General features: G+C 30.7%; 2 protein-coding genes across 4 annotated transcripts in view; one reads left to right on the plus strand and one right to left on the minus strand.

Moving 5' to 3' along the window:
* Positions 1–845: 845 nt before the first annotated feature.
* The window catches only part of LOC126740977 (E3 ubiquitin-protein ligase goliath), a 69,782-nt gene continuing 44,494 nt past the window's right edge, over positions 846–26,133 (minus strand). The window contains exons 6-11 of the mRNA XM_050447192.1: positions 15,358–15,475; positions 15,104–15,175; positions 14,232–14,314; positions 12,589–12,685; positions 9,116–9,265; positions 846–5,568 (exon numbers count right to left, since the gene is read on the minus strand). Of these exons, the coding sequence (XP_050303149.1) occupies positions 5,350–5,568; positions 9,116–9,265; positions 12,589–12,685; positions 14,232–14,314; positions 15,104–15,175; positions 15,358–15,475 (739 nt within the window). The 3' untranslated portion in view covers positions 846–5,349. The remainder of the gene's footprint in view (positions 5,569–9,115; positions 9,266–12,588; positions 12,686–14,231; positions 14,315–15,103; positions 15,176–15,357; positions 15,476–26,133) is intronic.
* On the plus strand, positions 19,882–24,501 carry LOC126740978 (uncharacterized). 3 transcript variants are annotated; one of them, XR_007662080.1, is made up of 4 exons: positions 19,882–20,944; positions 21,406–21,961; positions 22,020–23,751; positions 23,808–24,501. XR_007662080.1 is itself a non-coding variant. In XM_050447193.1 (2 exons), exons 1-2 carry the CDS (start codon positions 23,314–23,316, stop codon positions 23,943–23,945), a joined length of 576 nt encoding a protein of 191 aa, XP_050303150.1. In that variant the 5' UTR covers positions 23,153–23,313; the 3' UTR covers positions 23,946–24,501. The 3 variants fall into 3 exon arrangements, 1 of the variants encoding a protein (XP_050303150.1); XR_007662079.1 differs by having other exon boundaries at positions 19,882–21,961; XM_050447193.1 differs by lacking the exons at positions 19,882–20,944; positions 21,406–21,961 and having other exon boundaries at positions 23,153–23,751.

Consider the following 26,133-nt stretch of genomic DNA (forward strand, 5'->3'; position numbering starts at 1 on the left):
CATCAGGGGAATGGAAGTAAAGAGGAAGTAATAATATGGGAATAGGAAGTAACATACTTTATTTATCAGTCATTTTACATTTATTACAACTACAATTAAATCCTAAATAGATAACGTAAGTCAAAACTAGATAAAAAAATTAATTTAGAGCTATGTTTTAAATGGTACAAAAAAAAGTTCTTATTACGCTTATTGAGTGTAAACTACATTTAAACTGACGAAAGGCACATATTTTTGTTTTGAACATTTGCCTTTTCTGAATATAAAGTGTCTAAAGCTCAAAAATTTAAATGACTTAAGCTACAAACCAGAAAAAACATATGAGTCTGACTAGAAAGAATATTAATTATCTCTTAAAAATTATGTGTTTGTAACCATTCTATCAAATCAATTACTGTACTTTATACTACTTAGTTGAATTCTCTATTTTGCAATTAATTAAATCTAACATTAATTATTTACCTTATTAACCCTGGAAACATTATCAATAAAATTATGAACAGGGTCGGAATAGGTAAAAAATATTAAAAATTACTTATCTACCATCACTACAATTATTATAATATATCACAAAATCAAGGGAGTCGATTTACCGAGGTGCCTGAAAAAAAATTATTTTTTAAACACCTTGGTATACATACTAAATGGAAACGAAATTATTAGCCTCTTTGTCTTGCACATTATGGCAATAAATGAACACGTATATGACTTGAAAGGACTAGGGATATTTGATATGCAAATGCACTAAAGGTAAATTTGTCAAACTGCTGATTATTAAATATCGATAAATAGATGATGTATCTAGAGATGAGTTAATAAAATTTAAAGAAGCTGCATATTATAAAGCATTCTAATGTGTTAATAATTGTGATGGATGAACATTATGTAACAATTGAAACTTATGTTACATCTTGAACAAATTTCCTAGTAGTACCACATTGATTTTAGTTCTGACAAATAAACCTTCCTACACACTTGGCGAAGCGCCCTTGATGATCCCCTGAACAGTTAGTTATAGGCTAAATTTCGGTAGAAAAATCGCCTAATTCAAACTCATCAGATTAATCGTAAGTTAACAATTAACCGTTTTGGAGAAAATATTAAGAAATAATTTATTTCCATAAACTGCGTCTGAATAAAAGCATTAAAGAGCGACCCTTAAAGAATTTATTTCAAAAGGTAAGTTTTACGAAGAAAGGGATATTTTAATTATGATTGATGAAACAAAATCATATTTTTGATAAAGTATTTGTCTTAAAATCTGTCCAGAAATACCTCATTAAAATTATGACATTACCATTAAGTAACACTCTTTTCTACATCGGGTAATATAAAAATATACAAACAATAATAATACAGATTAAAAACTTATTAAGTACTTTTTATAAGATTCATTTAGCGGTAATAGCAGATATAGGACAGATGAAAAAAAAAACGTCTTTTTTAATTTTTATATATCTTTTTTAAAGATAAGAAAATATTGAAAATGGCATTATAAAAGTTGCCTATACTATAGTATATATTTATATACTAAGTATAACATAATAATATGGGTACAATGTGTAAGGGGGAGTTGGGTAATGGTGCGCGGTGGATAATTGTGCGCAGTGTAAGTGCACGATTCCCCTTCACGTAATTAAATGCTAAGAAGTAATAGTACTATTTAATGTTTTCAGATGCCTAGAAATTACACACGAAAGACTGATATCCTTTCTTATACGACGGAAACCCTGCAAAAAGCCCTAGATGCTATAAGGACCGACGGAAGAAAAATTAGGGAAGTAGGAAGATCCTTTAAAATAGCAGAATCTACCCTTAGAAAAAAGTTGTTGGAAGATGATCTTAAACTACCTCGATTGGGCCGTAAAACTGTATTCTCTAAAGAAATAGAGTGTGAATTAAAAGATTATGTTCTGCTGCTTTCAAAATTGTTTTTTGGGTAGACACCTGATGGTCTAAGAAGGCTTGCATTTAGGTATGCAGAACAAAATAATATTATTCACAACTTTAATCGGGAAAAGGGACTAGCTAACAAAGGATGTCTTTATGGATTTCTAAAAAGATTTCCCGAGATAAAACTGCGACAGCCTGAGGGCACGAGTTTAAATCGGATTTTATCTTTTAATAAAGAATCTGTACAGCTATTTTATTCTAATCTTAAGATTCTTATGCAAAAGTTTAAATTTCAACCAAGCAGAATATTTAACATGGACGAAACAGGCATTACAACGGTTCAAGCTAAATGTCCGAAAGTTTATGGTGCCAGAGGAGTAAAAGTGGGCTCTGCTATATCTGCTGAAAGGGGAACAATAACTGGAATTTTTTGTATGAGCGCTGCAGGGAATTACATCCCCCCCCATGCTCATATATCCCCGAGTAAGAATGTCAACAACTCTGCAAAAAAATGGGACTCTTAGGTGCCTTGTACAAATGTTCAAAGAACGGTTGGATTAACTCTGAGCTATTTGTTGAGTGGTTGTCTCATTTTGCAAAAAATGCAAAGCCTACTGCATCTGACCCTGTCCTATTGGTTTTAGACAACCATTCAAGCCATATTTTGATTTCGGCTTATAATTTTTGTAAAGGAAATAAAATTAATATGGTTTCTCTTCCTCCCCATATCTCAGATCGTCTTCAGCCATTGGATTTAACTTTTCTTAGTCCACTTAAAAATGCTCTCTATAGAGAATACGATCTTCATTTATCTATTTCTGGACATAAAAAAAATAACAATATGACGTATCTGATATATTAAACAGAGCATTCATGAAAGTCGCCACCATGGAGGAGTCTGTCTCAGAGTTCCGCACTTCAGGAATTTATCCACTAAATCCAGACAGATTTAGTGAGGATGATTTTACCCCTTCTAGGCAAAACACAAATTGCACTGTTGTTAGCAGCGACGAAAATCACCCACCCTTATCCAGACCAGAAGCTAATGTTTCATTGCCAAATAGTTCTGAATCAGAAGAAAAGGATTCTTTGCCAGAGGCTAGACAAACACCTTTAATTGACTATAACAATCCTCAGCCAGGTACATCGAAAGAGAACTCTTTCCTTTCTATCATCAACTTCTATCACTTCAAAAATCCTTAGAAACACTCCGGTTAGGAATTAAGAACTAGAAATCGGTGACGAAAAGAAGAGAGTAAGAGAAGAAAACTTAAAAAAAAGGAAAATCACTCCGAAAGAAAACTATAAGAAAATGTTTTGAAGAAGAAACACAAGATACAAAAACACTTAAAGGAAAACAAAAAAGAAAGAGAGAGGCCACACCTGAGACATCCGATGATTCATTGGAAAATGAATTGTCTGAGATATGCGACGATGATGAGTTAGACGATATTGATAAATTTAACTTCATGCCGCCTTCTCCAAAAACTCTCTCAAAACCCAACGAGATATGTTGTATTTGTGGAGAAGTTGGCAAAAATCGAGAACTACGGTACCGCTGTGTTATGTGTGCTTCTTGGAACCACGCAGCCTGCACGTCTGCTGATACTCCAGAAAATTACATCTGCGACTACTGTTTAAATTAAGGCTTTATACTGCTGTTTAAATATTACTACTAAAAAATTAACTACTTTAAATGTTAATATTTAAAAATAAATAATTTTTTAAAACAGATATTTCCTGCGCACGAGTACCTAACCCTAGCGCATCATTGCCCGTCGGGACGGGTAATTATTGTTTTTTATTTTTGTTTAATTTTACATTTTACATATATGTACAATAATAAGTAATACATCTCATACTATTTTTAAAACTAATTTATATGTTACAGGCTCGCCACAAATACAATTTTTGCTTAACTGCGCACCATTCCCCAACCCTCCCTTACCTGTAACCTTCTTATAGGGTTCGAACCCTTCTTTTTTTTCTCGCTTTATTCATTAACTAGTTACAACTCTCGAAAATCTAAATTTTATTACTCTCTACTTATTTAAAATACAGTATAATATAGTGTGTTCTAACTGTGCTTTGTTGCTACGTCGTAGCAGAGTAAATAGTAAGTTTTTTACCATTGTACATACAAGTTTTATTTATCTATTTGTTTTTTTATGGCTCTTAATTGTAGCTATTCATGTTTTATACGTGCCATGGAGTCATTTTATTGTTTATTTCTCATGTTTTATTATACTACACAAGTGAACGTAAGAGCTTTTAATTCAAATTAGATGAGTGAGTTTTAGTTTCTTCGAGTTTTTTTTAATACTTTAATATAATAACCTTAAAAAAGTGTTTTGCTTGCCTGTAAGTGTATGTTGTCAAAGGCAATATTTACTTGTTAATGCATTTTTCAAGTTATAAATTTTATGTAATATTAATACATTTTAGTCTTCAAAAAAAAATATTGTCGAGGCGTCGGTAATATACAAAAAAAATGTTTTTTTTTTCCCGGTCCTATACCGGCTACTTTCAGTATATATTCCAACTAACTGATAAACCTACCAATTGATAACAATAAAATAACAAGTTTTTCGAGGGGATCAATTTTTTGTGAACGTCCATAATTATTTGTGTCACATTACATGAATTAAATAAAGTTCTATTTAAAATCTCAACAAATATTTTTTTTTAAACTGGGCACACCACAACACATATTGTGTTTTTTTCTAATTAGAGATTAGAAAAGGTAATTATTAATTATCTTAAATTTGGTCTTTACCAAACATAAAAGATTTTACCCATAAGTGGTTGTGTTATCTTAACAGAAAATAATTATAGAATTGAGCCAATGTTTATTCCGCTTAACCCATCCGTAGTTATTAAATCTTGAAAAATCTAAACAGGTTTAATTTAGATTAATATAAAAACTATTATTTAAAAAAAATATCATCAGTTTATGTTTGGTAGTAGCGAAAGCAAGCCTTTGTAACGCATTTTTTGATACATTTTTATTCACCAAAGCAGAGACACTCCGTACATTTATTCGGCCATTACTTTTAATGCCTGGCCTACAAAAAACTGTCCGACTCAATAAATTAACGTACCAAACAAATTTAGAGTTATTATGATTGACTCAAACTAGATATGTGTGATAGCAAAAAAAAAACATTTCGAAGCAACATTCTTATACCTGGTATTTTTACAGTTACCTACTATACATCTTTTTAAGAAATCGACAAACTTCAACACACAACTGTTTGGTTTTGCTGTGGTTACGCGCACTGTGAAACCTTTTTAACTTAGAAATATAACACTTTTGTCTTAATAAAATAAAGAACACAAACGGAAAAAATCCCAACAAAAGAATCACAATATGGTCATTACTATGTTGAGTGGTCAGATCAATATTACCGCAAAAACTCCAAGACTATGGCTTACGCCTTTTGCTGCCATGCCTCCCTAATCTTCATCTTGCTGGTTAAATGGTCGACCGGAAGAAGACTGAGAAGATGAGTTAGTTTCTCTGGGTGCCCCACATGTGACGCAAAGATCTTTGCGTTGCGATGGTGACACTTGGGTGGCGCTGTTTTTAGTCGATAGACTGGGAGTCATTTCGTTTGGAGATGATGCTCGACTACTCTCATCGTCTGTCACCGAGCTATCGAACTCGGATTGATGCTGAAAGATATATGGAAACGTAAAGCAAGGAATAACTAGGTCACTAAATAACCAAATCTAAAACTATAAGCTAGGGACACTAGTACAGTGTTCCCATGAATTGGTTTGTCCTAGTCCAAACTTTACACATTTATCTTAAAATAACTATACATGCTGTATCTTTTTTATTATAAAAAGTTTTAAGAAAATATATTTTTTAATAATTATAGGACCACTACCCAAAATTACTTAAAAAAACTACCCCCCGATAAATTCATCTCCTAAAAACCACCCCAACTTTTTTTTGTCAAATCATCTAATCATCCTAATGTTTGGAATGCTTGTAAAATTATTGATTCAATTTCATAAAAAAATCATGTTAACGTAAGGCACAGAATATATTTTATTGATTTTCTTATTAGTTCTCTCATGCCTTTGTTAAAAACATTAGCAAATCTTCAAGTTATTAGTATTTTATTTAAGTAATTCAAACAAGTTAAAAAGAATAAGATTATTTGCCAATAACGCTCCAAACACTATTGCCACTAGTTAAAAATTATCAGCGGAATAACGTATTTTTGAATCTGTAAACGAAATTAACTGGATCTTTAGTATAAAATATTTAGGTATGAGGTATTTTTAAATTCTATAAAAAAAAATATGGCTAAATACATCCATTCTTTAAAATTAGCAATATCCGTTTTGGTATTTGGTTATTTTTAACATTCAGTTTTGTTGGCTTTTTGTATAAGTCATACACATTTTAGTTCCATAGTTTCCGCTATTTAGTTTTGCTATTGCCTTGCATAATGCCGTAACTTTTTACTCAAAATGAATATGTTAATATGCTTTTTATTTAAGGATTGTCGAGAAACAGAAATGGTTTATCGAGAACGTTTTCCTAATCGTCCTACGCCCTTATATAAGTCGTTTTCCAGAGTGGAGGAAAAAATGCGCACCGGATCATTTCCAAATTTAAAACATTCCCATCATCCATGGCAGTAAGAAATGAGAAAAATATTATATCTTTGTTGGCTTATGTTGCAGTACATGTTTCCATTTGAACTATGGCAAGAGAATGTAATATTGCAAGAAGTACCATTCAACGAATTTTTCTACAACACCAACATCGCCCTTTTAAAATCCACTTAATACAAGGACTTCGCCTTACTGATTACCAACGAAGGTTAGAGATTTTCTTGTGTCCCCTTTTTGTCACAAATCTGTTGGACTGATGAACGTAGATTCCATAATAATGGGATAGTTAATAGACATAATGCACATTATTGGTCTGAAAACAATCCTCGATAAATAATGGAAACTCGTTTCAAACTATAAATGGCATAAACGTGTGGGCCGGTGTATTTAATGGACATTTTATTGGACCGTAATTTTATGAAGGTACATTAACTTCAGAGCAACAAGATGGCGTTCCACCCCATAACGCCCAAATTATTATAGATTATTTAGACCATAGATTTCCTCATAGGTGGATTGGAAATAGGGGTCCTGTTAGGTGGCCAGCCCGCTCTCCAGATATGACCCCAATGGATTTTTTTGTCTGGGGTTATTTAAAGGATATTGTTTATCAACGACCAGCCAATAAATAGGGCGTTAAATTCGGACATTTATTTCTGATTCCACTGATTGCAGGAATCACTAGATATGAAGGAATTCCGTCTGGTAGGGTAATATTCATTTTTTGGTAATTAAATAGCGTAATTCAATAATAATATTGTATTTTTTTTTATTAGTATTTTATTTTATTTTTTTTTATCAAATTGTGTCTGGTGTTTGAGGTTTAAGGTTCTGGTGATTGAGGTCTAGTCAAGGCCATACTAATGTATAGCCTTGACTAGACTATACTCTATGCAGTCATGTTTATCACATTTTTTTTATGTAACCTTTTCGGTCTTAATAAAAAGACCTTACTATTATTAATACTAAAACACTTGTCTCCGTATCCCCCTATGTGCTCTTCTAACTCTCCTAACATATTTCGGTCTTAGAAAACCTAAATATGTTGCTTATTTCGAATAAATAAATTTCTGTATACTCCAGTTAGATATATTTAAACATTGTGTAATTTAAAAAGTTTTTGGATCGAGATAAATTTGGTTTTGTATCCAGTAGCGAAAACTTGATCAAATAACAGACCCTAAGCACGTCGTAAAAAGTAAAGTTGAAACGTCGTATTATAAATCTGGCAGCAGTATCTAGCAGAAAGCCAGGGAAAAGTGGCATTATATGAAATTTATTTAAGAATTATATGAAAAATAAAGTTGGAAAAAAATTAAATCGATTTTTTTATAGTTTACTTTGGAAATGGGACGTTTTTTATTGCCTTATTGCTATTTACATAACCGCGCAACATTACTTCAATGTAAACTTACAAAAAAAATTACTGAGATCCCAATAATGAGTTTAGAATTTCTAACGGTCTGTATAAAGTATATTAACCATCTACTGCAGCGCTGGTTAAATTCAACACCCTAATTATCGTACTCCTCATCTAGAGAATACCAGTTTATAAAATATGGTGAGTCTCATAAATGAATTAATTTAACATGGAATCACTTTAGGAAAGAAAAAAGGTTGATCTGTAGTCCATAATATTCAGATGCCTTTTTTATGCCTTCTAAGCTTTATCCAACAGTAGGTATAGGTTTGGTTTAAAGATAAAAACGCAGAAATATTTTTATCAGCTTAAAAATTTTGTAACTTACTCATCTTGGTTTGATTTAGGTTCCAATAATTACGAATTAAATTCATCACTTTTCAAATTTACATGGGATTTAGAATGCCCAGTTAGGCAAAGCAGCACTCGATATAGTTTAGAAAAATTGATTTTCTGTCAAAGTGAAGCCTGGCCAAATAAATATTTTAGCTTAAAAATATATACGTTAAACAGAACATTAATGGAAAATATGGTTATTACAATACTAAGTACAATACTAGAAATAGTAAATTTTGTAGATATACTGAAATGTGAGCAGAAAAGAATGATTAATATTATGAGGATATCGAAAGCAGTATTTTTTATATTCTACCCAATCTTGTTACAGATTAAACAAAAGAAGAAATATTAATAAATATGCAGTATTCGTTTTAGACCAACAAGAAAAAAGTGTCAATAATAAATGTAAGATTTCTAGGAGTGGTAGTACATTTTTAATTATTTAATTTTTTAAAGACACCTTTATTTTTTAAAGATATAAAATAAAATTAGGAAAATATTCAAAAAGTAAGTGCAGATCAAAAAATGCTAGTAGTGTATTCAATTTAAGATATTAAAGAGGATGGTAGTTTTTGATATACGAGGCAAAGTTGCATTGCTAAAAATCGTCTTTAAATTATTAGCCAAATTGTTCGTTATCGTTTATCAATTTATTGATCGTTAGCTAATTTGCCAAATTTTCTAAAGAATTCAATATCCCATTTTCAGTAAACGTCTATGATTAACCGTGATAAAAGACCATTGACCGTGAATAAAAGTATAAAGAGTGTATACTTTTATTTTTAAAAAAGAATAAAGATGCTAATAAAGAACTAAACAAAATAGTTTTACCTGATTATTAGAGATCACAATTGCCCTTATTTCCGGTAAAGGACTTATGCTCCCATGCCTAAGACTCAAGGGCTCACTAACGTTTGAATTTTCTATAATACGATCTTCTAACGCTTCTATTTGTAGAATACTTTCTTGACTACCCGTAAACTGTAAAATAAAAGAACTAATAAAAATTGGATTAAGAATTTATCACTGTTAAGACGTTTTCAAACTACTGCTGCTAGAATCAATGCTAATCATGAATACTGAAATCCAAATTAATGTATGTATCACTTTAAAGTTGAAACTTCTGAATCCAAAGCTCTATCTCCATTATAAATGCAAAACGGTCTGTTTTAAAATCGTGACATTTCAGTGCCGTGAGTAGTATGAAAACGCCTGTATGCAGCAATATAGTTTTTCACCCGCATGTTTATTAAAATCGTGGTTTTAAAGCAAATAATTTAAAAGCACAAAAGCATATTTTCAAAATATATGGGGTTACGTGTCAAAGCGGTATTATAATAGTTAGCTAGTTTCAAAATGGAGTGAATATTAAAACTAAGAAACTTTTTATTAAAAAGGTAATTCATGCATTTTACAATGTTATTAATCTTTATTCTAAAAGAGTCGTGTAGATGTTAAGATTATTGGACGAATTGGTTTGTGAGCTCGTACCAAACTTTCTTGAACAAAATTAAAAATGGATATATTTCAATTTATTTATGTAGGTCATAGAGTTAACTTGTAAACCTTGTTGAGATATATCCGTAATTCTAGCCTATTGTTTTTTGAAAAGAGTATTCAGGTATTTGTAGTGTTATTTTCTCATTTTTAGTTGGTATCTGATTTTCACAATTTTAAAAATAATATTGAATTTCTCTCTGATAATGCCCTTAACTGGGTGAAACATGTTATCTTAATAATAATAATAATCAATATAAGAAATTTTGCTGTACTTTTTAAAGAAATGATAGATTAACTATGGAAGGAAATAATTGCTAAATAACCCCCAATGTAACCCTTGCTAAATTACATGATTTCCTTCCTCTTTCTGCATAGTAATCTACTTTTGATCTTTTATCTGATATTTCTTAATACACGTCTCGAAATTTTGGTTTTCCTTTTCTTTTAAGAGTATCAAGAAATCATCGGACAGGGTCGTAACTTGTCTCAAAGACACAAAAATCAAAAATGTTTTTTCTGTTGAATGCATTTGCTGCGAATCGAAATTTAATAAAAACTCTTGTTAAAATATGAAAAATAGTATAAAGCTCCAGAATATTGTGATTGGACAAAAGTGACTTATATCGGAAATTGTGTTCTATGACTCGTGTAAATTGCATCGGCCATCTTCATACTCATAAGAAATCATCGGCTTTATATACTCTTGGTAAATAATAATAACACTATAAACAATATAAACAAAGCTCCAAATTATTTCTGTTCAATAATAAATACAATATCAGTTTTAGTCAGTAATTAGTTTTTTGACGTCTGAAACTTTTTGTAATACTTTCTTACCAAAGCTTTATGTTAGTTTTGGGTAAAAAATTACAATAATAATAAGGAAATTCATAATAATTTTGTAGCGAAAAAAATCTGTTAGAAATTATACGAAAAATAAGTAAAAATAAGTAGAGACAAAAATACATGGTTCCACAAGTTAATTTTAACCATTCTTCAAAACCACTCCTAAATAATTTTCTAACAATAAAAAAAGCGTTGTAAAATAATAATATTAATAATCATAATAAATAACACCCCCTCAACTTACTAAGATTATTTGATTAACAAAAAAAATATGAGTATGCATAGAAAAAATGCAGAATAAAGAATAAAATACAAAAACAAAAAAGATAATACATTATTTCACTCATTAACTTATACCATTTAAGCAGTCCAAGATTTGAGATTATGTTCTTGCATTTATATCATAATGGTTAAATATAGGGTGTTTTCAAACTTGAGTCATTTATTTTAACTGCTTGTAGGACTCGTCAAAAGGAGTTGATATACCAAAAATCACCCATATAAAAGCCGCATAATAAAGGAGATAGTGAAAAATAAAAAATTTTGAAAAAAGAATTGAAAAGATTTGGAAAAGAAGAATGATATTGATATTCTCGGCGAATGACATGCCGTGTAAATTCGTAGCTTGCTGTTAAAAATTGAGGAAGACATTTTAGAAATGGTCGAAGAAGACCCAACAATGAGTACTAGAGCCATACCAGCATACCAATCAGAGAAAATCTGCATGCTGTAAAAAGATCTAATTTTCAACGTAAATTTATGTAAATAGCAGGCTTATTGAACCCTATTTTTTCCACCTCGACTGACGGGTGAAATTTATTTAGATTTTCTTTGATACAATCTGCCACAATTATTAGAATACGTTCTTCTAAATATGAGATAGAATATGTGGTTCCTACATGATGGGGCTCCAACACATTTTAGACGAGAAACTCATGAACATCTAAATAGTTTCTGAATAAATGGATAAGACACAATGGACCCATTTCTTCGCCTCCTGACTCTTCAGATTTAACGCCTTGGGATTTTTTCTCTGTGGGGCTATATGAAAGAGTTGGTGTATCACGATGGAGCAGAAATGTATGCTTTACATAGCTGATTTGTGGTATATTAAGTTCTTTTGACGAGTTCTACAAGGTGTTCAAATAAATGACCCTTTGACATACAATATTTGATCAAAACTTATACAATGATTTGAGAGAATAAACATTTCGACGATAAGATAATGAAGAGGCAATAAACCTTTATCAAAGCAAATTATGGTTGTAACCTCTTCTTTAAACTTTGGGTCCTCCCAAAAGCTTAAGTACTTGAACACTGTGAGAATTGTATATTAGATTTCAAATAATAGTGGCAAAGTCTACTTTTAGTAAAACCAGTGAGTTATAAAATATTCTAATAGTATTTATACTGCCTGGAAGCTACATTTGCCAAGTCCTATATAAAATTAAATCCATCATTAAAGCAAACTCCTTGATTGCATGAACACGTTCCAAAGGGGTATGTTTAAGTTATATACTATTAGATTTTTTAGTCTAGCGTAAGAAATCAGAAGATTTTCGATACATTAAATGTTAATTATTTCAACAATCTACATAGAGAAAAACAATCTGAGAACAGATCTAAAGAAATATCTTTTACAATTTTAAGGTCACGAGCATAAGCTAATTTTAAGCATTTTTCTTTATCAATAAGCCTTATTAGTTGTTAGTTCTACCGGCAAATGATCGACAATTAAACAAGCAAAAAAAACCAAATTGGGTACATTACCTCCACCAAAAAAAACATACAGAACAAGAAGTACTACTGAAACTGAACTGAATCTACGTGCGTTTTACGCATTGTATATCACAGATGGGAAGATTAGGGATAATCTGGGAACTAGATCTATATTTTGCGTGCGTTTGTGTTTAGAACTAGAAGAGGTACCGTTCTGCATTGAACGGTACACTACTGACCACGAAGCCGTAGTGCTTCAGGATATCCATCTTGCACATCGGACAGGTGCGGTGCTCCAGTAGCCACGGGTCTATGCAGTTTTTGTGATATTCATGCCTAAAAGAAAAAAAGATATGTAGTTTAATTTAAATATCGCTAATAAACACAAGTGTTAAAGTAGAGCTTCAGTATCACTTTAACTCTAGAGCTTACAGTAAGTACTTATTTTAGCAAACTTAAATGGAAAGTATTAGGTTAACTATAAATTATAATATTATAGTTCACTATTAATATAATTCCTTCGTGTTGTCTCAGTTTTGCGGATCAAACTATAGTGATGGTGAAAGTACCATATAGGAAAGATTTCTAGGAGCTATCAGGATTTTATGGTATAGCAATTTTTATATTACCTAAAGAAGTAGATTGCAATTGTACGGTATTAGCTAAAATTACTATAAATCTTTAAAATACTTGAAGTCGCAGCCCTTGATTTAACCATTTATGTTTATGTACAAAAAAAGGAACCAAAAAACTTAGAATAGTGTAAAATTAAATTTAAAATAGTTGTTGCAACATCCTAAGATATTTGGAATATAGTTAAGCCTTAAAAATACATTTTGTCATGTATAGTATGCTGCACAGTAATACCGTTGCTGTATTAGATCCGCTTGTAGACAAATGTTTTACAATTACCATATAAACTTACAGATAGTCAAAAGAAATTTAGATAGATCTATCAATAGATCAGAGAATCCAGTATTTTTATTTATCATTTATCGTGCTACTTATTGATCTTTTAGGTTGATACCGGTTCTATTATCAGAAAACCTCGACTTTACACTTTGACATAGTCTGCATATAGGTGCCCTTTCGCCTAATTAATATTTTTAGTTAATGAAATTAATATGCAAGGAATTTTCCAACTACTCTGAGAAGAGCATCAGTGATGCCTCTTTTTAAGGAACCATTAATTAATTTATAATATGCTCTTTTTATCATCTGAAGAATTAAGAACCCTATAATAAGTAAAATATTTGCCTAATGGTAAGTGCAACATCAATCTTAATACACTGTACGTTGATAAAGATTATAAGATGTAAGATTAAACAAATAGTTAGGTGGGATATTAAAAGGAAGAAACAAGTTCAGAGTATGCCACAAATGTATTTAAAAATTAATTTACTTAAACATAACCAAAGGTGTCGTTAAAGTCTTGAGTCACAATTCTTCTAAATACGTGAATAAGTCTATTTATTCTTCTTTCCAGTAATTGACCATAGGAGATAGTAATTTCTTTTTAAATAAAATAATTATTACTTATATTTGATAAATTAGTTAAAATCTCATAACAATTTAGTAAAATGCAATAAAATCCAATTTTTTCGAAACACAATAAAATAAATTTAAACAAATATATAATTCTGCCTCGCTTCAGGTCTGACCATTAATATCACTATTTTTTAAAACATTACCACTGAATTTAATTAATAACCATACATATATTGTTTACGATGAAGGATTTTATCGAGTGTAAAATTTATGGATGTTTTTACATGATTTACATTGAATAAGATTATTTTGGAGTCAAGAGTTTTTTAATTGTGAATGTCGCCCTTCACTTTTTTACATTTATAAAATTAATAATATATAAAAAATTACTTACTCACAAGGCAATATTCTTATAGTGTCATTGATTTTATATGGCTCTATACAGACTGCGCAACATTCACCATCTCCTTGAATTTCCTAGGAAAAAAAACAATAATAAATATTCAATTAATCTGGTATGTATAGAATAGAACAAAATTTTTAAGTTAGTAATAAAACAGATAGGGAGTATTTAAAAGATTTTCTATTTCCAAACAGAAATATAAGTTGTCATACACTTTACAAGATGTAATACTTCCTAAAAGATAATTTTCATATACAGTGTGGTGACTTTAATTGGAATAAATTCAGTTAAAACTAATCAAATTTTATCTCGCAAAATTCCTGAGACCCGTCGATTTTTGTTTATTTTTTTTTCACATTTCAAGATGTATTTTTTCACCTACAGTTGGGGGCCAAATTAACCCAAACTTTTTTTTTTCAAATGGAACGCCACTTTTTTTAAACTCTCATTGAAAAGAGCCCTTTTTCCTGATTAAATTGCCCTATTTACTTTTGTGATTATCTAAAGGAGAAATACCAAAAAAAAATAAAAACCATTAAATTATTAAAAGTTGCGTTTAATGTATAAGATGCTCAAAATAGTTAAGAGAAAATACCGCATGTACAAGGCGTTTAAAAATTATCAGAAACATTAAGACCAAAAACATCCACTTTGTATATATATACATGTTCAATGCCAATAAAGTAGTTTAAATTAATTGTCAATTCGACAACGAATTTTAATGAGACCCTAAGCAATTAAAATCACGCAAATTGTGCACAAGACAATAAAAAATAGTTCCTGTTCCGGCTAAAATTTTATTAAATTAATTTAGTGATTAACCGTTAAATGCATGTATGTATCATAATGAACGTAAATATTACCTTGTCGTCAGCCTTTAAATTCCTCGTTGGGATTTTAGATAATGCTTTCTTTGCTGCGTTTCCCAGTCTCCTCTATAAACAACAAAGCGACATAAATAAATTTAATTTCTTTTTTCGGTACATATATTAAAAAAAAATTACTTCGTTAAAACATCTTTAAAGTAAATAAAAGTATTCTCTCTAACCCTTATATTTAAAGTAATCCATATTTATTATCAGTAATTAACAAGAAATAAAAAATGCATAAAACTTACGGAAAGCTTGACTTTTGTTCTTATGTACCTGAACCTCTGCACGTAGTAGAATACCAGCCAAGTCAAGGATATTATCATAAGAACTATAAAGGTAATGGAGACAAACAGTACTGAAGTCCTGCAAAAGAAAAATGGATCAAATAAACACGTGTCGACTACATTAACAAAGATAAACCATAAAATTTGTCTAATAATAATTTCAGCTATTAATTTTGTTTTTCTTCTTAACTTGTACTATTACTTAACTTGAACTTCTTAAAGTTCAGGTTTTATTGAGCACCTGTGTTTTGATTGTAATGATTCTTTAAAATTTTAAAGTGTGTTATAGTGTTTTTATTCTTTAATTTGTCAGATTATACCCGAAAAACATCACTTTATTCCCATACTCTTCTAATTCTAAGACTGAGATAGGGATATACAGTGAGACGAGCAAGTTGGAACAAATTCAATTAACGATTTTTTTGATGATGAATTCATGCATACAGGGTGGACCACAAATGAGCTACGACTATCAACTTAATTTTTTTTTAAATAGAAACACCCATTTTTTAATTCTGTATAAAATTTGTATATTGTAATGTAATATACCATGTCTCATACCTAACCTCAATATTTATTAAGAAATTTGCGATTAATTTTTATAAATAACCATAAATTTTTGGAATGCTCAAATTGTTGACCATTAACTTCCTAACAGTACCCAAGTCGATATTCAAATTCTTGTAATACTTTACTTATTGTTTGGAGCCGGATTTGTTGTATTTCGGCTCTAAATCTATTTTTTAATTCTTCTAAAATTTCAGGTTTATCAAAATAAAAATTTGATTTTAAATAACCCCATAGAAAAAAATCCAATGGGGTTAAATCTGGCGACCTTGCTGGCCATTCAATAAAACCCCCCCTTCCAATCCGTCTATTTGCAAAAATGTTGGTAAGGTAATCTCGTACTGTTCTCGTACTGCCGGTATAAATGGGTTTTCACTATTTGGATATAGTGCAATTAAACTAGGTACTATCTGATTTTGAAGCAACTCTAAATATTTTTTAGAGGTAAGTGCCGCCTCAATAAAATAGGGACCCACAATTCCTGCCCGTATGTTTAACTTCTTGGGAAATTGTGTGTGACTTTCCATACTCCAGTATATTTTTTTAATAGTGTCTGGATCGCCTCGAAATAGTGTTTTTATCCCTTAATTTGTCAGATTATACCCGAAAAACATCACTTTCCCATACTCTTCTAATTTTTCGACTGAGATAGGGATATTAAATCAGAATTCGACTTTTCCACTTTTTCCTATATCATGGCATCTTTTTTTTTTAATAGCGTTTGGATCGCCTGGAAATAGTGTAATTTTCCATTTTAAATTTTTGGTTTGAACCAAAACAAACTGAACAAAAAAGTGATCAGAGAATATAAAAGTATTGCAATTATCAATTTGTATTAGCCTACACACAACCAACTATAAAGCAGATTATTCAGCACGATATTAAGAATCCCAAATTTAGCATAAACCAGGGATATCCGCTTGTATGCCGAATGTTGTAATTTTGGCCAAGCTAGTTTTGAAAAAAAGGATATATTTTTAAAATGGACATTGTTTCCATTAACTATTTAAGTAAAATTATGATGAAGTTCGTTATTTTTCATGGGCAATGTGATGAGAACATGTAGAAGGTTCAATAAAATATTTCCAGATGAACAGCCAATGAACTAAGAAACGTTTGTACGATTACAATAATACAAATATATTTAATTTTATGAACACTGAAATAGGAAGAACTTCGACTATGACTAAGTTGTTGAATATACCATAAATATTTAAGCCTGTTTTCATGCCTTTCCATGAGACAGTCCAAAAATTACTCATGTTTAAAGGATTCTTAATAATCATGATATGCACTAAAATGGGATGATTATTATAAGACGTAAAGTACAAATTTGTGAAATAGTTATAATCCGCATTCAAGGAGATACTAGTTTAAAAAACATAATTTCGAAGATTATCGTATCGGCTTCAATTAGATGGAGCTCTCACCATAATATTAGAATTAAAACTAATTGCATTTATTTAATTTGAAGGAAATGGTTCTTATAGTAAGTTTGCTATATCCTTAAGAGTCGTTAAAAGTAATTTTTTATATTAGGTTATGAAACTCTTCTGTTGTAAAAATAATTAATAAACAGATAATGTTAAGGAAGCTCATGACGAATCTGAATGCCAACATTCAGGAAGAACCTTATTTTAAGTGAATGCTCAATAATATTGTTATTTTTAATCGTTTATCATTAAGTTTATTTAAAATCGTAATTGTTCTTATCTACCAATAAAAGCAAATAATAATACCGATTTAACATCTTACTGTTAAAGGCGTTAAATGGCTACAATTTACATATTTAATGGTCTAAAAATGAATTTAGGAATTTGCAGCTTTGTTTAATTTTGCCTGATAATTATTAATTTACTCGAAACATACAATTTCACATCTCGACGCATTTTATAAAGTGACTGTATTTGTTTTTCCCTTTATTGTAGTAAAATGTATAATATGAGTTAGAAAGTCAAAAAGACCCACATAAGAATTTATTTAGGCTAGAGGTTTCGGTTAGGCAATACTAAGATGATCACTATCCCACGAGTTATTTTAAGGCTCAGTTGAATGACCACCTAGAGCGTTTCGATTTCTTTTTGTGGGATGTTTAAAATGCAACAATAAATACATTCGAGAGTCAAGAATTTCAAGATAGCACCTATCATTTTGAACATTTCCTGACTTAGTTTAAAAAAATAAAATTTTAGCGTTTAAGACTTTCTCTTCTACCTGCGTATTCTGAAAAACCATCTAGTTCTTTAGCATTTCAGGTATGACCAGTATGTAATAGCGTTAAAGCTCTTACACCTTAATACCACACGAAAGCCACATATTTGATATAAAATCAGCCAAGATTACAAGCTTGACGTAAAAAAAAACGGATACAAAGCATCATTCAATTGCTGCGTGAAGCCAATTATAAGATCCTTGTAGACATTATCCCGCCACCTTGATAAAATAACAATCCGCATATCATAAAACTTCATAGGTCCACTATAAGTATAATTTAAACCTTGTTTCAGGCATCTGACTTCCCTATATAGGTACCTATCCTTTTTACCGAGATAATCGTCGTTCTCGTAGAAAATGAAAAACACAATATAATTAGAAACATATCTAAAAGCAATTTCACACACCATCTGTCACCCTCCTCTAACATTAAAAATTAAGTAATTAAACTTTTAATATGATTTGACATTGGTAAATTATATAGACCATTGATTATGCTATCTAGTGTCTGTTGTATCATTATTCAATAATTGCAGATCGACCATATCAAATTTATTTGTCCCTCAGACTATTTATAACAGATATAATACTTTATAGGCGACAAAAAAATGATTTATATAATCGAATCAATCAATGTGTTTTTTTTTAATAGTTTTAAAGAGTAACTGACATAAAAGTTTAGGTTGTATTATATAGTGGTTATAACAATTTATCTTTTTAGTAAAATTATTTTCTTTGGGAAAATGAGAACCTTATAATATTCTGCCTCCTATGAGATCAAAAAAGTAATCGTTTTCATAAAATGTTTGTTGTTTTTTATTCATCGAAATTTTTGTATTAGCTTTGTACAATTTTGTTTTACAACCCTACGTCATGTCTGTCAAGATATGTCGCTCAAGTCTTATTTTTTCAATTTTCTGTTCTTTTTCTCTCTGACGAGTAACAAGGAAACATGGTGTACCGAATAAATCAATTTTAAATCTTCCAAGGATAGTTTCATTGAAGAATCCACCATCTATTTAACTAGAAACAGAACCAGCCAATAATAATGTAAATAAATAAACTAAATAATAAAAAAAATAATTTTAAGCTGACTAACTTTTTAAGGATGATCTTCAGATAACGTTATAGAGTAAGGTTTCCAGCCACATAAGTTAATGCAATGTGTGGGTTATTTTCTATGGATAATAAGTTGATGATTTCCCATATATTAAGGCAATATTTGGGCAAATCCCAAAAACGTGCAAATTATTTTTTTTTGATGATTCAATAACATATAGGAATTTGAGGTCATATATTGCCTATTACTGTATTTATACATTACTTTTTAAGGCACTGTCGATAAAGTTTTTTAAAATTATAATATATTCTCTCCGAAAATTCTGTAACCTCATTTAATATATAAAAAAATCAATGACTTAGTGCATATTGAAATTTCATTTATCTATACAAAAGAACATTTGTAGATTTGAAGATACAAACTGTCTCGACTTGAGTACACCAATCCTCAATTATTATTAATTCCCTTAGTCAGATACTGGTATTAAAATAGATTTATTTAATCATCAACATTGATTGATCACTTTATAAACAATCGGATTAATCAATGTGGTTTTTTTACCTGAAATAAAGAGTAACTTCATAAAACATCAGGTATGCATAGTAGTTAGCAAATTACCTTTGTCAAAAATGGACATACTTTAAGAGCGTTCATCACCCCCTAATTTCTATTACATGGATAACTCTTTTGCTTTAAAAGATATTTTAATGAGATTTTCACTAGTATTTTTTAAATATTTAGCAGAAGAAGCGAAGTTATTTGTTTATTTTTTTTTTTTAAATATTGATATTTTTCTTTTTTATAAAAAAAAAATATAAAAAAATAAATAAGTTCGCCTCTAGTAAATGCGTTTTTAAAAAATTAACCCTAATAACATTTTATGAAATTTTTAATAATAAACCTAGCAAACGTGTAATAGCAAAATATGGCAATTTTCATCAAATTTTAGAATATTTACTACGTCTCGGCATACTTGGCAGCATTGCTTTATGCTTTATCGATCCAAGATCTACTGGCGAGCGTCGTTCCCGTGTCACCCCAATGTTAAAAAATATTAATATATAGTAATGTAATAAATTATGTAGGTTGAATATTAACAAATACGAAAAGTTTGGACTACCTGATTTTAGTTATTTTTCGAACTTTTGTCCACAATCCTTTTTGGTTTGTGATGTAGCGTTGATGTGTTTACAAATTTGCCGTACGCTGCAATATTATTAATAATTGTTATTAGTAGGCAACTAATAACAATTAATAATATTAGGTACTTAGGTTAGATTAGTAGGATATTTAGTAAATTTTGTTTTTTTTTGTTTGAATTTTTAAGCCTGTCTGCAAGCGACTGTCGCCGCGCCATCGCGTCGCCTCGGTGCCGCCTTACCCCATTGTTAAACAATAATGTTATATTATATTCAGGTAGAATAATGAGAAAAACGAAAATTTTAGACTGGGTACCTGAATAACTGTAACTTTTTACGTACCCTAACACTTTTTAGTTTGTGATGTGCCGTTGTATATGGAAGTCTGTCATGTGCTATTTTTGTGAAAACTGTGAACTTTACTGTTATAGTGTTTTTGTTTTTATTGTGCAAGAGCAGTTATTTTTTGAAAAAATGGGAAAACGTAAAGACGGTAAATCCAAGGTTTACTATTCGCGCCGGAAATCAAGGAAACACAAAAGAGTTATTATCTAACTAATACTAAAAAGTAAGTATGGATTTTAACAATTTTTTTTTGAAAAAGTAGATTTATTAAAAACAATTAGATAAACAGTAGATAAATATTTCCAAAAATTATTTTATTATTTTGTCTCATTGTAAACATAAAAATACCACTTTTGGGCCACTTTTATAACATTTTTTTTTCAAGGCAATACGATTATTAGGGCCTGAGATATAGCCGGTGAACATTCTTATTTGCCCACCCGGTACATAATATGTACCCAATTGGCCCATATTTCTTATTTTTTAATGATTTGTTTAAAAAGTGAATATGGAATGGTTTGTAACAAATTATTTTTAAAAAATTCGATGAAAGGCTTAATACCTAAACTCGTGATAAAAACTAAACTTTCATTTTGGCCATATTTTTTTTTATTATTTTTTAATTAGTTGAGTTTTTTAATTATTTATTTTTTATTAGTTTTTATATCAAAATATTACTTTTAGAACATCTCCTGATACCATAACTGACTACGTTATAGAAGGAAGGAGAATCGTAGATATTCAGAAGCTTTTTAAAGAAATCCAGAATTTATCCAGACACCCTCCATTTAATTGCACAATTGCAGATATGAACATTTTGACGGAAAATAGAAAAGGCTTAAAAAGTTCAATTTTACTAAAGTGCAAAATGTGCAATTTAGAAAAATACCTCAATCTGTTTACTCAAGATGAGTCTGAAACATCCATGGACATAAATGCCGCAGCAGCCTTAGCAACCATTTCAACGGGTATTGGATTTACTGCCGCAGAAGAATTTATGGCCATACTGGATGTCCCTTTTATGTCTCCAAATACATATCAGCAGCACCATGAGTTTGTGGGAGAAAAGATAAGGGAAACGGCTTGAAAAGCAATGGAGGAAGCCGCACAAGAAGAGAGTTTATTGGCCAAAGAATTAGGAGAAGTAGACCAAAATAATCGCCCCTGTATCACTGTTGTGGCTGATGGTGCTTGGAGCAAAAGGTCTTATAATGTTAATTATGATGCTGCTTCAGGAGTTGTAAGTTTACTATGATTTAGTTAAATACTTAATTTTGTTTGATTTTTTTGTATTTTAGGCTTGTATAATTGGACAGAGGACCGGAAAACTTTTATTTCTTGGCATCCGAAATAAATACTGCAGCTTTTGTGCATACGCCAGTGCCAAAAACATGGAAGTCATTCCAGATCATACATGTTATAAGAACTGGTCAAATACATCCACAAGTATGGAATCCGACATAATTGTGGAAGGATTTCGAAAAAGTATTGACATGTATAATATTATTTATAAAAGACTTGTTGGGGATGGTGACAGTAGCGTCTATAAAAAACTGATCGAGGCTCGCCCATATGGAAGTTTACATGTGGAGAAAATTGAGTGCAGGAATCATTTATTAAGAAATTTTTGCTCCAAATTGCGTGAAATATCTAATAAGTTTATTTATCATTAGCATTAATTTTTGAAAAAGCTATTAATTGTTCTTTATTTATTTTAGGTAAAAAAAGAAGCAACAGTACAAATAATCCGGTTTCACCATACCTGCGCAAACATATTTTGAACAATATACGAAGGATGAGAACTGCTGTGGCAATGGCTGTTACTCAAAGAAATAAAGAAGATAAAAGCTTTAGTATTAAAATAGAAAATCTTACTAAAGATTTAAAAAATATACCATCCCACGTATTTGGAGAGCATCTAAACTGTACAGCCATAGGATATTTTAGATGTGATAAAAAGTTTGGAGAAAAAAATTATATTGAAGAAATGAAGGCATGTGGGGTTTTGCAAGACATTGAAGTTTGTCTAAATAGACTCATATTGCATGCTTCCAGTTTGTTAAGAAATATGGACAATAATGTAGCTGAACATTATAACTCTGTGGTATGCAAGTTTATTGGCGGAAAGCGCATCAATTTTTCAAAAAGAAGGTCTTATCAAATACGGTGTGAAGCTGCAGCCCTATCTTATAATCTTGGAAGCGGAGAATACCACAAACAAATTTTTAAATCAATTGCTGAAAAAAGTCCTTCTGGTCATACAAAAAAATTTATTAATAGAGTTAAACAAAGACGTATTAATACTCTTAAAATAAGACCAAAAACCCTATTTAAAAAACGAAATAAATCAATTGCGCTTCCTGATAAAGATTATGGGGATCAGGAGGCAGATAATAGCATACAGCCAGACATGGAAGAAAATTTATTTGAAGAAAAAAAAAAGGAATTTTTAGAAGAACTCGAAAATTTAGAAGAAATGAAAATGAGATTAAGGATTTAGAGATTAGTACCAGAGGACAAGGAGGAAATCCAAAGTGGTATCAAGAAAGGAGTTTAAGGCTTACAGCGTCAAATTTTGGAAATATTTGCAAAATGCTAGAAAAAACAAATTGCAAAAATAAAGTAAAAGCAATTCTTTATTCCAAGTTTCGGGGCAATAAACACACTAAGTATGGCACCGAAAAAGAACCATTTGCTATTCAACAATTTGAGGAAACCTACAATTTAAAAGTTGAAATGTGTGGTCTTTTTATTGATTCCGAATGTTGTGCTTTGGCTGCTAGCCCTGATGGGCTAGTTGGCTCAAGAGGATTAGTAGAAGTAAAGTGCCCATCAACAGCTTCAGCAATCAGCCCTACAGAAGCTATCAATAAAAAAATAATCAAGTTTGCCACCCTTGATGAAAATGGACAGATGCATTTAAAACAGAACCATGATTATTTTTATAAAATCCAAGGCCAGCTTCATATCACAAAAAGAGATTTTTGTTATTTTATTTTATGGACACCTATGGGGATGCTGGTAGAACAGGTAAGCTTTTTGTTTTAAGTAGTAAGATATTTGGTATAACGAATTTATTATTTCAGATTTGGCGGCAGGACTCATTCTGGAATGACAAAATGATAGGAAAATTAAAAAGTTTCTATTACAATTGTTTATTACCGGAAATTATCGACCCGCGATATAGTAGAGGACTGGAAATAAGAAATCCATCGAGAAAATAACAACATTTCAATTTTAAAATAGGTATATTAATAGATTTTTGCAAATATAAAACTGTACTTTTTAAAATAAAATTTAAAATATAAGTATGTATATAATTGTTTTTTCAATAAGATTAGGGTAAAATGTATAACAGTTCAAAAAAGATGTATAAAAAAAACAATTATACATAGATTTTGTATAAAAAATGTATATTTTTTTAAAAATTCCTTTTAAAAACTCCCCCGTACATCATTAACAAAAAGTCTCGCAAAAAGTTTAATAATAATTGTAGCAAAAAAAAAATTATATGAAATAGGATCGAGCACCCCATTTCAAAGAAAAATTTTGCCAATAATCGACAATCGTAATGTCTCATTATTCAAGTTTCATAATTCCCCGCGCCATGCTATGCCATCCTCACCAGATTTATATGACACGCGAGAACCTATCGGTTTGGTCGCCGCTTTGAAATGACCCCTTCCCTTCATCCTTCCGCTGAGTGTTGCCATATGTTGGGTGAGCCAAAAAATCGCCTATATTTTGAAATCCGAGTTGGTCACGTGCTGATGGATGCTCTTAAGACCGAAGCATTAAAATAATAACAGTCACCGCAGTAGATGCATATCATAGCTCTGAAATTATATTTTATTTCCTTTTGAATGGAACAATTTCCTGATGGCGGAAATATAGAGAAAGTTGTGGTCGAACCAATATAAAATCTATTTTTAGCGTGTTGTGTTTAGTCGCATAGCAGGCAACCTTGTGCATTCAGAAATGCGGATTTGTTTATCGAGCCAACGGTCTTTGTCCGTCATTGAGACAAAGAACTTTACAATGCAATACAAAAAATATGGTTGCCAAGATGTGCTTTATAGTAAAATTCAGAGCACTATACTAAAAGCGGGTGTCTCTCTATTGTAGAGAGAAGTGCCCTTCTATTGTTCTTGTAACTAGTAATTTCTTTTAATTCTGAGGTTTATAAGGACGCATTTTTATTTTTCGTTCTGAACCTTTAATTTTATTTGGTTTACCCACTAATATCCGGCGAAACTGCACATAGCACATTCTGAAGAAAAATCGAAAATATCTAAATTGAGATTTTCTTATAAATATTTAAGTAAAAAAGATTAGAACATAAAATAAGCCTAGCTAATTTTTTTCTTAATACACTCAATATTTTTTCAACGCGTTGTATTTTGTAACAGTTAAAAAATTTACTCTTTAAAAGTTTCGGTTATTTGCTAACTAAAAATATACAGGGTGATTTTCAACCTATGCGCATAAACTTGGGAAATGATAGCAGATGAGTAATAATGAAAAAAAAATGTAGTAAAATATTTTTAGTTTCGGAGATATCCATATTTTTTTAAATAAAAAACGTGTATTTTTTAACGTGTTTAATTTAAACTAATTTAAAGCAACTGTTCGAAGTTGTTTCCATTATTTCCGATACAGACTTGAGCTCGTCGAATCCATGAAGACGTACATGCACGGGCCAAACCAGGCTGTAGGCGAATTGCGTCACTGGCAGCGTTTATGCGATGTCGTAGCTATTGCTCAGTATCAACTTCGTTTACATACACCATTGTTTTCATATGACCCCACAAATAAAAGTCTAATGGATTAAGGTCAGGCGAGCGAGGGGGCCACCCAACTGGACCATCACGGCCGAGAAACACACGATCTAGATGTTGTCGCACTGGTCGTGAAAAATGTGGTGGAGCACCATCATGAAGAAACCACATGTTCTGCCTAACGTTGAGATTCACATTTCCGTTCAGAATTCCAGCCCATACATTTACAGAAAAACGTTGTTGAAAGTATGTTCTCCGTCTAATATGCAGATTTTCCAAAGCACAGTAATGAGTGTTATGAAAGTTGAAAATTCCATTGCGCGTAAAATTTGCCTCATCCGTAACTAAAATGTTCATGATAAAGTTTGGGCTTAACTGCTGGTGATGTAACAACCACTCACAAAAGTGTACTCGAAGCGGCAAATCTCTTGGAAGTAGGGCTTGTACCCTCTGCACATGAAACGGGTACAGCAACTCGTGCCTTAAAATTTGCCAACTTGTAGATTGCGATATTCCAAATCGCGCTGCAATTGTCCTAGTGCTAATTCCAGGTTGTTCTTCGATAACTTCTAAAATATCCTCCTCCAGATTTAGAATGTTACTTGATGAATATGCTTAGGTCTAATAGCTCCTC

The sequence above is a fragment of the Anthonomus grandis genome, chromosome 10, assembly GCF_022605725.1.
Source record: "Anthonomus grandis grandis chromosome 10, icAntGran1.3, whole genome shotgun sequence".
Taxonomy (NCBI): Eukaryota; Metazoa; Arthropoda; class Insecta; order Coleoptera; family Curculionidae; genus Anthonomus; species Anthonomus grandis.